General features: G+C 47.3%; 1 protein-coding gene and 1 long non-coding RNA gene across 2 annotated transcripts in view; both read left to right on the top strand.

The window, feature by feature from the left end:
* Positions 1 to 8,408: 8,408 nt before the first annotated feature.
* Positions 8,409 to 15,950, top strand: part of STUM (stum, mechanosensory transduction mediator homolog) — a 64,491-nt gene continuing 56,949 nt past the window's right edge. The window contains exon 1 of the mRNA XM_069544657.1: positions 8,409 to 9,502. Within this exon, the coding sequence (XP_069400758.1) occupies positions 9,304 to 9,502 (199 nt within the window). The 5' untranslated portion in view covers positions 8,409 to 9,303. The remainder of the gene's footprint in view (positions 9,503 to 15,950) is intronic.
* Positions 9,557 to 15,380, top strand: LOC138416020 (uncharacterized). The gene is made up of 2 exons (XR_011247479.1): positions 9,557 to 10,530; positions 10,848 to 15,380. It is a non-coding gene; the product is annotated as an uncharacterized lncRNA (long non-coding RNA).

A 15,950-nucleotide genomic window follows, 5' to 3' on the forward strand; every position in this document is an offset into this window, starting at 1 on the left:
TCCCCATTCCTCTTCCCCCGGCTGGGGCACCGTCCTCAACCCTGTGGACCAGGAAACACCCTGCTGCGGCAGAGCATCAGGATGGAAGGCTCCTGGGTCCCTGACTCTGTGGACACCACATGAGCATAGCCAGTCTTGATGACTCTGGGGAACTGAGCTACTTTACTGACCTAGAATTTTATAAAAGAGGGAAGTAAACTACTATCTTGGTTAAGCCACTGGGTGTTGCATCTTTTAAACATTCAGCTCAATCCTATTCTAACTCAGTGCTGTCCAAACTTTCTGGGATGAGGAAAGTGTTCTCTAGCCACCTCATCCAGGTGGTCATTGAGCACCTGAAATGAGACCAGTGCAGCTGAGAAACTGAAGTTTAAGTTTTGCTGAATTCTAACTAGCTTTATGTAGCCACAGGTAGCTACAGCTCCTATCTGAGCAGGATGTTAGCTGTTTCGTGTCTGAGGTGGGCTCCAGGTTGCTCAGTCCTCTCTGGAGAAACCCTTTTCCCTTTACAACTACTTCCCCATGTACAGAAGAGGTCCCTGGGGTAGGGTTCTCTCTTACTCTTGTGGTTCAGAATTTGGTCCATTTTTCAGCGTACAGGAGTCTAGGAGTGCTTGGTTATTAAGAGGGTGTAGATCTGCCTACTTTTAGATCAGGAAGGCCTTGGCTAGCTCTTCTGGTCTCTCTTAATAGCATTCTGCATTTTTCTTAGTAACCTGGCCTGCAGTACAGCCTGACCAACTTTAGAAAACTGTAAAAGTGTTTGCACAAGAAATAAGACTTGCCAAGGTAAAGCTCTGGCTACAAGTGTCTGCTGAGGACTCTTAAAGAGATATAGCAGTCTCCTTAGGACTTCCTTGGTGGCCCAGCAGTTGAAACTCCACGCTTCCAATGCAGAGAGTGTGGGTTTGATCCCTGATGGGGGAACTAAGATCCCACATGCTGTGTTGTGTGGCCAAATTTTTTTTTGTTTTAAAGAGAGATAGCAATCTGTCCCTTCCCCAAGTCTTGCTTGAGTTCATCTTGACTTCTTTTTTTTTTTCAGATCATCGAGACTCTAAATTCATTTATGATAACAATTCTTCCCTTGATCCTTAAAGACTGTGTAGGGCAAGGAGCAAGATTGTTTAACAGTAGTTCTGAGTTCCAGGTCCTTCTTTCCCCACTTGGAGATGCTGTACCCAAGCTAACCTTCCCACTTGGGGGATAAGTAGCTTCTCCTATGCTTTACCCTTACCTATGAGAGGGTGACTTCCTAAGAGCACTAGGTTTCCAAATTTTGTAAACAGTGTCCAAATCTAGACAGCCTGGTCTGGTTATCCCTCCATGGTCAAAGTTGCTACAGTTACCCTATTAAATAAAAAGAATACCCATGGTGGGGTGGACCCCTCCACTAGAACAAGAACCCTCACTGGATTCCAGCAGAGAACACTGCTTCCATGCCTCCACTTCTCTGTTTGACCTTGGCATAATAAACATTCCTTTTCTCTCACTGTGGCAATTGGCTCAGATGGTAAAGCGTCTGTCTACAATGCGGGAGACTCGGTTCAATCCCGGGGTTGGGAAGATCCCGTGGAGAAGAAAATGGCAATCCACTCCAGTACTATTGCCTGGAAAATCCCATGGACAGAGAAGCCTGGTAGGCTACAGTCCATGGGGTCACAAAGAGTCAGACACGACTGCGTGACTTCACTTTCACTTTTCTCTCATTATGTTCCTTTGCAAACATTATACCATTATGGCTTCAGGGGAGGAGTAGGGAGGGCAAATGTCACTTTAGGAAGGAGGATGAGAAGTTCCATCCACAGAGGAAGCAGGGAAGTGATCCACCTGATCCCAAGACTTGAGATAATACTGCTGTTCCATGCCTGGTCTTTTAGAGTGAGAAAGGTGGGCATGAAAATTCCTATTCAATAAATGGGTAAATGGAAGCACAGAGAAATGACCTGCTCTGATTGAGAGCACACAGTTGGGTAGAAGTGCAGTTATGAGTAGAAGCCAGGCTGGGCTCTGTCTTTAAGACCACACTTCACTGGAGTGTATTGCGCCTGGGAAAAGCAACAAGAAGTGTCAGTGGAAGTCAGCATGTGCATGGAAGTTCAAACACATGACTCATGTAGATCAAGATCAGTGATTTAGAAGGCTCATCACCAAGAATTCCACTAACCATCTCTGTGGTAGACTGAGGTCACTACAGCTATGTTTGTCTAATAGGCATCCCCAGACACCTGTTCTGGTTACAGCAGCGCCTCTTTTAGGGGGAGGTGCTTCTACCCACTCTTTAAGGCTTGCTGGGGGCTGTCAATCACAGAATCCTACCTCTCACAAGCCTGGTCAAATTTAACACAGTATCCTGGCAACAGTGACTAATCCAAGAGGTGGGCCAATCAGAACCCCTTCTCTGCGGGAAAGAAAGAAGTGTCTTTCTGCCTGGCTTGATTGGGAAGATGTGAATCTAAAGCGCTCAGAGGCCATCTTCCTCACCACATGGGAAGCACCAGCCTACAGAACGAAGCCACCACACACAGAAGGAAGCAGAGAAATGGAGGGGATGGGAAATTGAGTAGACGACTCACTGTTATCGTTTGAGCCCTTCTCTGGACTTCCAAGACTTGCAATCCCATTGTATCAGTTGGGGTTCAACCAGAGAAGTAGAACCAGCCGAATCATAGACGATTGATAGATGGATTAAGGATGTAAATATGGATTTATTACAAGGAATTGGCTTGCACAGCTATAGGGACTGGCTAAGCAAATCTGGTAGATGCAGGTTCAACCCCTGGGTTGGGAAGATCCCCTCGAGGAAGAAATGGCAACCCACTCCAGTATTTTTGCCTGGGAAATCCCATGGGCAGAGGAGACTGGCAGGCTACAGTCCATACAGTTGCAAAGAGTGGGACATGACTGAGCACACACAAGCAAATCCAAAGTCCAGGCAGACAAGGAGAGAAGATCACAAGCAAGAGCTGAACCTTGATGTTCACAGGTTTCAGTCACAGAGGAAGCTCTAGAAGGAAGGGAGAGCAATTGCTGCCCTAACAGTCACTATGAGTCTCTCCCTCAGACAAGGCCTTAAAGCACTTGTAATTGATGAAGCCAGGCCCACCCAGGACACTCTCTCATAGATTAACTTAAGGTTGACTGATTAGGGACTTTAATCACATATGCAAAATTCCTTTATCTCAACACCTAGATTAACATTTGATGAAATACCTCAGAGAAGGTGTGTGTATGGTATAAAGTGGCCACTGACTGCTTCTGTCCTTCATTTCTTGAAAGACTTCATCACCGTTAGTCCACTCTAAATGGAAACAAATTAGAAAGGGTATTCTGGAAGCTGAAATTCAGCTTTGCCAAATTCATATATCAAAAAGCCATCATACCCATAAACTCCTTATCTTCCCTGTACGCTAAATTTGAGTTAGGATTTTCTATTTTTGTTATTTAGTGGCTAAGGCATGTCTGACTCTTTGTGAACCCATGGGCTGTTGCCTGCCAGGCTCCTGTGTCAATGGGATTTCCCAGGCAAGAATACTGGAATGAGTTGCCCTTTCCTTTTCCAGGGGATCTTCCCAACCCAGGGATTGAACCCTTGTCAGCCTGGCAGGCAGATTCTTTACTGTTGAGCCAGCAGGGTATTCCTGGGTTTCAAAGGCTCCTGACTCAGTGGCCATTTATTGTGTAGCTTGCACACATTTTCTCCCTTAATCCTGACACATACACCAATGAGATAAGTATTATTTACAATTGTGGAGGTTGAGGCTCAGAGAGGTTAAGAAATCATTCAGACACAGAGCTCCAAATAAGGTCTTTCTACTGCCAAAGCTACAATATAATCTTTGCCAAAAGGAGCCATCCTGGTTGATATATGAATCCCTTGTACAGTTTGGAAGCTGACTTAAGCAAAAAAAAAAAAGTTTTTGGCTAAAAAGAGGTCCAAAGCTGAAGTACTTTATTCAGCTGATGACAGAATAAGGCCAAACAACAGATTTTATCTTTATGACCCAATGCCTGGCCCGGATATATTTGGCTGATGCAATCAACTGATTTTTTGTTGTTGTTATATTTGTGTCTGATTTTGGGGAGAGAGAATTTTTTAAGGTTTTAACCTTTTTGGAGACCTCTTCCTGCGTGAAATAACTTAGATCTTAAACTCTGCTTCAAATACAAGTTGTGGTCACAATGTCAAACAGAAAAATCCCTTGCAAGCTAGATTAAGGAAAAAGAGAAAGCACAAATTTCAGGACTGAAAGAGGGAGACATCATCACAGATTTCACAGACATTAAAAAGACAATAAATGAATATTATGAATAATTTTATCCTAGAAAATTCAACAGTTTAAATGAAATGGACAAATTCCTTAAAAACAGACACAGTGGGTGAGATGTTAGAGTTGGGGTTCCAGGGAGCTGAACCTCCTAACTGCCAAACCCCATAGGTAATTTTGAGGCCTTCCTTGGTCCTTCCATGGCATTTGACACTTCTGACCACTCCTTCTTAAAAATCCTCCTTTTTGGCTTCCATGAAACATTCCTAGCGTTTCTTCTTTAAAAATCTTCCCCTCCCTCCTTCCTTACTGCTTAATTTCAGTAACTTCTGATGGTTCTCCCAGGCCCTCCACTCTTCTTATTCCACGTCTGTTTTACACCACAGGGCTTTAACTATTATTCGTACACTGATGGCTCCCAAAGCTGCAGCCCAAATTGCTTTACTGAGCTTCACATCGACTAACAGTCAAGACAGCTGGTTATTTTATCAGCAAGTGCCCACCACCCGTTGGCTGCCCTCAGTCCCTCAAGCTCAACTTTTCCTTTTGGTCTGTTAATGAAAACTGCTGCTGCTGCTGCTGCTAAGCCACTTCAGTCGTGTCCGACTCTGTGCGACCCCAGAGACGGCAGCCCACCAGGCTCCCCCATCCCTGGGATTTTCCAGGCAAGAACACTGGAGTGGGTTAATGAAAACTATTCCTGCCCTATTCCCCATAGGGGAAAGGTCAGGAAGAGGTTCCCCTCTCATGAGATCTAATTTTACATTGTCAACTGAAAAAAAAAAAAAAAAAGAACTTCAACCAACCAACCAACAACAACAAAAAAAACAAAACAAAAAACTGCACAGCCTGAAAGTTGAGAGTTCTGTTGTATTAGGGGACTTTACTGAGAACTAAAGCCTGGGAAATAACCTCTCAGATAACTCTGAAGAGCTGTTCTAAAGAGGTAAGGGAGGAGCAAGGATGTATAGGATTTTTTGCTAAATAAACAAATGTAGTTGAACATCAAAAGGTTATGGCAAATCACACACACAAAAAAGCCATCTAGAGTTAATAATTTTAGTGCTTATCTATGTACGGAAGATGCAAGAATCTGGGTTCATTGAAATTACTCCCTTGTTATGCATCTTATCTATCCAGGGCCAGTATCTCGCTTTTTCTTGATCCTGAATCTTCAGGGCACATCATCAGGTGGCTGCCAGTAGCTGACCACTTGATGGAGATCAGCATTTGTTGTTGACTGAAATGGCAGGCAACATTTTTTTTTTTGGTCCACAACCCCCTGGAATCCATCCTCCACATGGCTGACTGAGCGGTCCTTCCAACAAACCATATCTCATTAGTTGCTGTTGTTGTTTAGTCGCTAATTCATGTCTGACTCTTTGGTCTGCAACACGCCAGGCTTTCCTATCCTTCACTATCTCCTGGAGTTTGTTCAAACACATCTCCATGGAGTCAGTGATGCTATTTAACCATCACCCTCTGCCGCTCCCTTCTCCTTCTACCCTCAGTCTTTCCCAGCATCAGAGTTTTTTTCCAGTGAGTCAGCTCTTTGCATCAGGTGGCCAAAGTACTGGAGCTTCAGCTTCAGCAACAGTCCTTCTAATGAATATTCAGGGTTGATTTCCTTTAGACTGGCTCGATCTCCTTGCTGTCCAAGGGACTCTCAAGAGTCTTCTCCAGCACCACAGTTCTAAAGCATCAATTCTTTAGCACTCAGCCTTCTTTACCATCTAACTCTCACATCCATACATGACTATGGGAAAAACCATAGCTTTGACTATACAGAACTTTGTCAGCATATCTCATTAGGGTGGCTTTAAAATCAGGGCTCAAATTCTTGATGTTACTCCATTGAGAGGTGGGATGTCCTCCATTTGAATCTAAGCAGGTTTGTGACAGCTTCAACTAATACAGCCCATAGAACTGATGCTGTGTGATTTCTGATGTTAGAGCAGAAGGTCCATGCGGCTTCCTCTAGTCCTGCCATGCCCTGTCTGGGGAAATTTCCTCTCAGGAACCAGGCTCCACACTGTGAAAAGTCCAAGTCATATAGAAAGGCCCTGTGTAAGGGCTCTAGAGAACAGTCCCAGCGGAGCCAGCTATCAAGTCATCCCAGTCAAGATATCAGAGTTGAGGATCCTTTTGGAAGTGGATCCTCTAGCCATGGGTATTCCAGCTGTCACTGTTTGAGTGCTCTCAGCTCCAGACGTATTTTAAAGCAAGGAAGAGCTGTCTCAGCTCTGTTCTGTCCAATCTGACCCAAAGAATCTGTCATCATAATAAAAGAGCTGTGTCTGGGGGTAGTTTGTTACATAGTAACTGTAACACTCAGGGCATGCCACATGCCCGCTTAGAATGTTGCACTGATTCCATCCAATCCAAATTGTTCCTGGATCATTACTTAGTTCTTGCCCATTCCCCCCCTCCCCACCATCTCCAGCCCCTGCCCGCAGGAGTCCTAGTCCTGCCATACTTCTATTTCCGGAACGTTCCTGCAAGTCTAGGTTTCCATGCCTTTGTACATGCTGTTGCTCTATCTATATATCTTTCTGACATCCAGATATTAAGCACATCATCTAGAAAATTGGAAGATGTAAATCCATTTCCCTCCCTGAAATCCTTTCAGTGGCCCCAAAACCATTCAAGTATTCCGCGAAAAAGTGTTCAGAGAATGCTTACTTAACCTCTCTGGGTACCAACGGCCCCACTGGTAAAATGGGGTAATGAATAATACAAGATAGAGTGTGCTGCTGCTGCTGCTGCTGCTGCTAAGTCGCTTCAGTCGTGTCCGACTCTGTGTGACCCCATAGATGGCAGCCCACCAGGCTCCCCCATCCCTGGGATTCTCCAGGCAAGAACACTGGAGTGGGTTGCCATTTCCTTCTCCAATAAGATAGAGTGTAGTAAGGCTTTAATGAGTTAAAATGTGTAAAGTGCTTGGTGCCTGGTAGAGGGCTTGGATAAATGTGTTTTGTTTAAAATAAAATAAATGTCCTGCAAGCAATTAACTGTAGTCATTTCACGAGTCTCATCCACTATCACCTTCTTTGGGAGACTTTCTGACGCCTCCCCTCTCTTGCTGGTTTCACAGATGGGTCCATGTTTTCTCAGCACTTTCTGCTTACCATGGCTACAGCATTCATCACCATCTATAATTCTGTCCTTGTTGCTGTTAGTATCTGTCAGTTCATCTATTAGACCCTTGAAGTCAGGGGCTGGGTTTTACCTCTCTCCAGAATCCAAGTCATATTAGACCTCTGATAAATGCATATTAAACTGAATATCGATTTGAATCACAGCAACTCAAGCCCATAAAAGGCTTGATGAGTTCTTTTGAGTCATACAGGTAGTTAGTGGTCAGACAAGAGACAAGTATTTCAGTTTTGTTTACTTATGATTGCCAGGCCTAACTAGTTACTACTATGTGCTCACTAGTATCACCACTATCCCCTGCTGACCATCTGCTTTTAAAATTATTCTATTCAGGGACTTTCCCGGTGGTGGTTCAGTGGTAACACGCTTCCTTCCCAGTGCAGGGGGCCCGAGTTCCCTCCCTGGTCAGAGAACTAGAGTCCACATTCCACAACTGAAGGTCCACTCCCAGCCTTCCCCGCCCACCCCCCAACCCCCTCTCACCCTCCACCCTGCCCCACTGCAACTAAGACCTGTCCCAGCCAAATAAATATGTTTTAAAAATAAAATAAAATAATTTAATTCAGATACCCCCACAATAATACACGTTTTTTTAGTATCCTTCCCCAGAATCTCTGGGCTGTTTGGGGATTATTCTATCACCATTTTTCCTGGAGAAAGAGGGTTGCTGGGAAGGAAGTGGGTTTGCATCCTTCCAATTATTCAGACGATTTGCTGAATATCAGGATAATTCTGACGCATTGAATTCCTCCCTAAGGTAAGTGGTGATTGCTTTCATCCCTTCAATTTTTCCAGGTGTGGAGGTGAAGGCGGCGATATTCAGAAAATCTGATTAAATATGGGGCCTCCTGTTAACCGCTTGCACACGGCTGGCCAAATCCTGCTTTACCAACTGCTGCATTGCCAACACCAGAGGACGCTGTGTCTTCGCTGGCTTCTTTACCACCAGGCCAGCTCACAAAAAGCCCAGGTTTTCCCCAGAACTGCTCGGGGACAGTTCCCAACATCCCCCCTTCCGAGCAACAGGCTCATTTCTTTTAGTTTTCGCGTCTCTCTCTCTCTCTCTCTCTCTCTCTCTCTCTCTCTCTCTCTCTCTCTCTCTCTCTCTCTGTGTGTGTGTGTGTGCTTGTGTGTAAGGAAGGGTTCCACTTTAACTAGCCTCATGGAGACCTGTTTGAATAGCTGGGTCTCCTGCTTTCAGCTTGATCGATCCTAAAATCGCTTTTCCAGTGACTTGAAATCCATTCAAATCAGAATGAATTTAAAGCACAGGAGGCAGAAGGCGCGGCGCGTTCCTTGCCTCCATCTCCCTAGCGTTAAAACGCAACCTCCAGATTAGAAGATTCAGTCTCGAAGCCTTTCCCCTCCAGGCCAGCCTAACGCACGCGGCCAATTCACGGTGTCCTCGGCGGAGGTCCCCGCCCCGTTCACCTGTCTGGAGCGAGAGAGGTGTGTCCATGCCTCGCAGTATCTGGACAGCCAGCTCCCTCCGCGGTCCTCTTCTACTTGCTTCCCTCCGCCCAGATTTGTAAGTGGTGTTTGGGGGGCGGGGGGGGGGGTGTGGGGGAGTGGAAGGGAGGGCGGGGAAGGGGCCTCGCGGGGAGGGGCGTCGGAGCGCTGTCACCGGGTGTCACGCCGCCCTCCCCGCCCCTCCGCCGGGGGTGTGGGAGCGCAGCCGAGCGCGCGGCAGAGGGCCGGGCGCGTGGGGACGCGGGCGTGCGGGGTTCCGGGCGAGCCGCGCCGCACCCGGAGCGCGCTGGCCGCCTGAGCTCGGCGCGGCTCCCAGTGCCCTGAAGCCGCCCGCCACCCGCCCCCTGTGCGTTGGGCGGCAGCCCCGGCCGCGGCAGCCGGGCTCCCGGGGAGGGGAGCGCGCCCGGCCATGGAGCCTTCGCACAAGGACGCCGAGACGGCGGCGGCGGCGGCGGCTGTGGCGGCGGCGGAGCGAGGGGCGTCCTCGTCCAGCGGAGTGGTGGTGCAAGTCCGCGAGAAGAAGGGCCCCCTGCGCGCCGCCATCCCCTACATGCCCTTCCCGGTGGCCGTCATCTGCCTCTTCCTCAACACTTTCGTGCCGGGACTGGGTAAGACGCGACGGCCGCGACCCCTTGCGCCCCGGGCCCCGGGCGCTGAGGGCGGCAGGGGAGGGGTCAGGGAGGGACCCTCGGCCGCGCCCACGGGCTGCAAGTGCCGCGCCGGCGCTCCTAGCGCCCCCTGGCAGGTGGCAGAAGCGCGTGGAGGGGGCGCCCGGAGGGAGGCGCGGGGCTCCCTGACACTCCTTTCCCCTCCTCCGACCTGGGAGCCAGGTGATCCGGCCTCGAGGAGCCGGGAACTTTGACGGGAATGTTGGAGTCTGCCGGCAAGCCGCCCAGGCGGCTCTCTCGACCCCGGCTAATCCTGCCTCTTCTCTCCGCCCTGCGCGCCCTCCCACTAGCTCCATCCTCCGAGGGGCGCGGGGCCCCAGCAAGACCAGCGTTGGGGCCGCCAGTGGGGATGACCAAGTCCCTGGGCGTTGGAGAAGTTGGTCGAGCTGGGGAAAAAAGGGAGATGAGTTGGGACAGAAGACACCCCGCAGCCCCGCCTGCTTTCGCGCGGTGAGGGGCGTGTGGGGGCGAGAGCTCTTTAGCCAGAGTCTCCACCGCCTTCCGGCGTGCCTGCGATTCCACCAGCACCCCCGCAGGACGCCGAGAGGAAGAGGGACGATTTTATTAGTTTAGATGCCTGTGGGTTTGAACCGCACTTGGCCAGAGCTGACCCCATAACTTCCCCCATCGCTTCCGTTCCTGAGAACGTGGAGTGCCCGCGGGTGTAATTCTGTGTTGGACTTTGGCGGCCTGGACGGTCCCTGATGGCACCTGTGTCCCCAATTTTAAAACGGAGGCCCATCACAGAGATAGGAGTGCCCAGTGGGGGCATAAAGGGAGGAAATAAGTTTTCTTGACCCTTTTTCTCCTAACCCCACACCCAAATATGTCTGCATCCCCTCCCGGATCACTCCCAACTTGCCAACTTGGCACTGGCTGTTCTTCGGAGTTAAGAGCAACTCGCCCCGCAATTCCGCGCGAGACAGGAGAGGCAGGCACCTCTGTGCCCAGGAGAAAAGCTTGCCGCTGTAAGGCTCCAAGTTCCCAAGAACAGAGGTCAGCTAGAAGTGGCTTTCTGTTTTGCTTTGGCCTTTCTCACGGCCCGGCTCTTAACCAGCTTTGCAGGGGCTTCTTGGGTGCCGATAGGGAAGACCACACCCACCCACGCAGGTCGGGTTCGCTTTCCCCTTCCTGCTCGTCTTTCTGCCCCCTAGGGGGAGGTGGGGGGGATGCTGCTGGAGAAGTGTATGTGTCCGAGCAGAAAGCTAGGTGGCCTTCAGTTGGGCATCCCCTCGTCGTGCCTTCAGCAGCCTGGTTGCTGTCTTCAGGCCGGCTCTCTGTGCAGGTGTAGACCCTGTGAAAAGGCAAGCCAAGGCTAATTTAGCTGTGTGAGACATTCCCACCTGCTGGAGTGAAAAACACACTGCCTGTCCATCTCTCTGGGGATGTGAAGATCACCAGCAGGGATGTGTCTTGATTCTCCTTTTGGTGAAGTAAATGCCATCTTATGGTCTTTGAGGAAAGACGCACATTGGTGCCAGGTGGGCAGAGCTACCCTGAGTCTCTGCTGGGTCAGGCCACAGCCCCTGTTCATCTGGGCACCTCCTAGGTCTGCTTCACTAGGTCCCTTTCCCACCCTTAGGCCCACTGCCACACCCCCTGCCCTCCTGCCAACTCCTCCCACCTTCCCCCCAGTTTTTCTGTCTTTACATAGGTGGCTGGGTGATAAAGAATCTACCTACCAATGCAGGAGGCACAGTAGATGAGGTTCCATCCCTGGGTTGGAAAGATCCCCTGGAGGAGGAGATGGCCACCCACTCCAGTATTCTTGACTAGAGAATCCCATGGACAGAGGACCCTGGCCAGCTACAGTCCAGAGGGTCACAAAGAGTGAGACATGACTGAGCATGCATGCCTGTGCCCTTTATAACATTTTGTTGCTGTTATTGTTAGAGCAGAATCCTATGGGATTTTTGTAAGAAACCTTTCTAAGAAGCCAGAATAAAAGAGAGAGAAAAAAGCAAACTACAAAAGTAATAAAACAGGCTGAGTGAGCCATGGGTACACAGACTTCAGAATTTTCAGTGACTGAAAATCCAGGCATTTTATTGTTTTGTGTTGGCTGTCATTGTACAACTGACTGGGTGCATGGGCCCCTGCCTCCACCCCCTCTCCCCTGACACACACACACTGAAGGGAGTTCTTGATCCTTGCTGGTATTTCTCATCTGTCAGTCAGAGATGCCTGTCCCTCTGGGATGCTGGGAGGATAAAATGAGATTACATAAAGCTCAGGGTCTGGCCATTAGAGTGTTCTGGAGACCATGGGTCCATCTTGCTCTTTGACCCTCTGCAGAGCTGAGCACTGGTCCCATCTCTGGTGTATGGGGTGGGGGGTTGCCCTCTGGGACCTTTTTTCTGAGTATTTATTGACCTCTCTGCTTCCCTTGACCTGCAGTGGAATCCTGGACAACAAAACAGCAAAGGCAAAATCTCCAGGCTTTTTTTTTTTTTTTGCAACCCCGCCCTCCCCACCGGCCCCGCAACTGACCCTGTTGGGGTTTGAATGGCCCCAGCGCTTAGAAAATTCTCCCTTAGCCCAGATCCACTTCTCCATGTCCTCCAGCTTATCTGATGCTCCTGTGAAAACTGAATATTCATGTCTGGCCCTGCCCTTTGAGGAAATGAAGCTTCTTTTAATCTGTTCACTCTTTCATTCGACAAACACAGAGCACCCACTGCGTGCCCAGCACTGGGGATGTGATGATGAATAAATCAGTCAAGATGTCATAGATTGTTGAGGAAAACTGATGCAAACATTGTTTAAATTTGTTATTGCTATAATGGCAGCGGGAACAGTATTTGACCAGTAATTGATTCTTCCAGGGCTGGGGTGGGAGTTCAGAGGGTGCCTCCCAGAAGGAGCAGTATTAGGTTAGACCCTGCTAAGAGTTTCCATCGTGGGGCTCCAAGCACTTGCCATCCTCACATCATTCCTGCTCTCTGGAAACTGGTAGCAGCACGGGCCCAAAGAACTCCTCTTTTATCTGGAAACTTCCTTACCTGCAAGTGTTCTCCTCATTTGCAAATGGGATGGGAGTGCCAGTGTTGGGCTGAATGAAGGCACCATTTTTCTTTGACAGCATTTCAGGTTCATCCAGTCTGCAGGACCCCATGGAGAAGCTCAGTCCTTACAATTCCCTGGTATTGCCTTGGTCCAAGCAGAAGGGCTGTTGGGGTAACATACCATCAGAGAGATGTTTCCTCTCTTGGGGAGTCAGTGGGAAGGGGAAGTGATTTATGGTCATTCTGGATCCTCATTGGAAGGATACAAAATGAATTTGAAAAATGGATGATGGTAGTTTCCTGTTCAGTGAAACTCTGCTAACAAAGACCATGGCCAATACGTTCATAGTCCAACAGGTATGGCGTTTATAAGTATACACAATTGCTCATACATGTGCTCATGGAGGTTCACTGTTATGCCCCAAAGTGGCCAAAGGGTTTATCTGTTTGTTATGAGAAAAACTGTACTTTCATATTTGAAAATTGTTTCTATCTTGATTGACTTGGTGAAATGAAAATGTTGGTAACTCTGTGGCAGGGAAAGTGGGACAGAGGAGAACTTTCACTGACTGTTAACTATTCCATCAGATTAATGTTGGCTATTAATCTAGTGTTGAATATTCATAAATAATTAATCCCCCCCAATATACTGCCTGCTCTTTGCACTCAGCTAAGATCTCCTTTCCCTAGTCAGCACATCCAGTCTGGCTCAGCTTCTCTCTCCTTTAAGTCTGAGCCTCTAGTTGATGATGAATCATGCCCTACCTTGTGGCATCTTTTGTATTGTTACCTTTTTATTACTGTTACAAGAGTTTATTCTTTGTCTATCCAAGTAGATTGTAAGTTCCTTAGAACAAGAACCATTTAAAGTCTCTCCTTGATATAGTATACTATTTATAGAATGCACACTGACCAACCAGAATTATATTCCTTGAACAGGCATTAGAGAGCATCTGGTCCAAGGCCTTTGTTTTATATAGAAGTGAGGCAGTCCCAAGGGTGAAAGAACCAATGAAGTTTACATCCTAAGTCAATCTTTTTAAGGAAATCATTTGAGGATGTATCTCAGCAAAACAAGAAAGTAAACCAAAAAATAAGGTATGAGATCCAGGGAACAGTGTATCCAATTGAAAGCAGTCATGAAAAGCAACCTAGGATAAAATTGTTCAGCAAGCCTGGAGAGCAGTCAGTCTTCATTACTGTAGGAGGGTAGAAGGCTCCAGGAATGAGGTGAGGAAGATGGGAGAAAGGGACATTCCACAGAGTAGAGAGTATTACTGGTACACTGTAAGAGATTAAAGTGATGATACAAAGCAGAAAGCAAGAAAAACAGAAGGCAATTAGTAACTGCAGTAAAGACAAAAAGCTGTGTAAAAGTATCAAGATCTCCAAATGAAGCAACTTCCCAATTATATCAGGAGGTCAGTAGACTTCAAAAAGAATAGAGGATTCCAAACACTAAATGGAAAAGAATTTGAGGATATTAGGGATATGATGTAGAAGGCAGATGTTTCTTCTATCAACAATTTAAAAAAAGAAAAAATAACAACTTTGGGAAAAAACAAAAAACACGGTATTAAAGGTATAGCTTAAATAGGAAGCAAATCAAACTGTGACCTGGTTTTAGGCAAGTGGTGGAATATAAGAAAGACTCTTTTAAGTGCATAGGGTCGGTCTGTGAACAGTGGTGCACAATATGGGTCTCTTTGATTCTGTAGTGAAGAGTATTTGCTTAGTCATAATGATATAAATGCATCTCAGCGGTTTTTAACTTCTAAAACCAACCACAGGCAAAGCACTGAGGACTACTTAATAATAGCTATAAAGGTGGATGTAAGATTTTTTTCCTTGGCAATATAAAATTAAAAAAACAGCTTATAGAAATTGACAGGTAAATTGTGATAGAATAAATTGTTATTTCCATTTATCCACTGAAAGATAAGCTATGACTTTATGGATAAGCTATGATCAACCTAGACAGCATATTAAAAAGCAGAGACATTACTTTACCAACAATATATTAAAAAGCAGAGACATTACTTTGCCAACAAAGGTCCGTCTAGTCAAAGCTATGGTTTTTCCAGTAGTCATGTATGGATGTGAGAGTTGGACTGTATAGAAAGCTGAGCACTGAAGAATTGATGCTTTTGAACTGTGGTGTTGGAGAAGACTCTTGAGAGTCCCCTGGACTGCAAGGAGATCCAACCAGTCAATCCTAAAGGAAATCAGTCCTAAATATTCATTGGAAGGACTGATGCTAAAGCTGAAACCAATACTTTGGCCCACCTGATGCGAAGAACTGACTCATTGGAAAAGACCTTGATACTGGGAAAGATTGAAGGTGGGTGGAGAAGGGGATGGCAGAGGATGAGGTGGTTGGACGGCATCACCGACTTGATGGACATGAATTTGAGTAGGCTCTGGGAATTGGTGGTGGAGAGGGAAGCCTGCCTGCAGTCCATGGCGTCGCAAAGAATCGGACCAAACTGAGCGACTGAACTGAAAGATGATGTCACATACCCACTTAATGCCATGATTCCTGTGGGAGGAGACTGTTTCCTTCCCTGCGCAACGTTATCAGGCTTGGCCATGTGACTCACTTTGGCCAAGTGAGTGAGTGGGAGTGACATATGCTGGGCCTGAGCAGACAGTTTCAGAGGCATTGTGAGTTTCTGCCCCTGTTCTTTTCTTTCTCTCGTGAGAGTGGCAGGTCTCAGATGCACTCTTCCACCTGGTTCTCAGAATAAAGAGGACGACGGAAGCAGGGCATGACATGTCACATGAGTGAGAAATAAAACAGACTTTTCTGCTGTTGTGTTAGTGTTGTTATTTCCCAGCACAACCTACCGCAACTGACTAACGTGCAGAGGGTAGCGTAGAGGTGTGAACACCCTCCTCATGTGAAGTAAGTGATCAAGACATGCTGTCTGAAGTTGATAGACCAAGAAATAAAGGCTACCAAGGAAATCAGCAGATGCACTGAGACAGTAATGTATCAGGACAATGGGGTCATGTTGAGATAAGAGTGGAAAAGAATGAGGAATGATAAAAGTAAGCTAGCTCTTACGCATCATAACAAAAGTCAGTAAATGACATCTGTAGTTGATAAGACAGAAAACGCAATATAAGCATACTCTGGAGATTAGGAAAACACCAGAAGAGTAGCCACTCTTTCTGATATCATCGGTTTTCTTTTGTTGAATGACTCATTCTTAGCACGTGTACATGCTGAAAGTGTCTCTCATCTTTTCCAAATGGGCTCTCTTGGTCCTACCCTCACCTCTGCCCGTTGCCCATCTCTCTGTTCCCCTTTAGATTTGTTGTCATCAATCCCCCTTCAGCCCACTCTAAGCATGTTTTTACCTCCATCACTTGCCCAAACT

The sequence above is a fragment of the Ovis canadensis genome, chromosome 12 (genome assembly GCF_042477335.2).
Source record: "Ovis canadensis isolate MfBH-ARS-UI-01 breed Bighorn chromosome 12, ARS-UI_OviCan_v2, whole genome shotgun sequence".
NCBI classification, from domain to species: domain Eukaryota; kingdom Metazoa; phylum Chordata; class Mammalia; order Artiodactyla; family Bovidae; genus Ovis; species Ovis canadensis.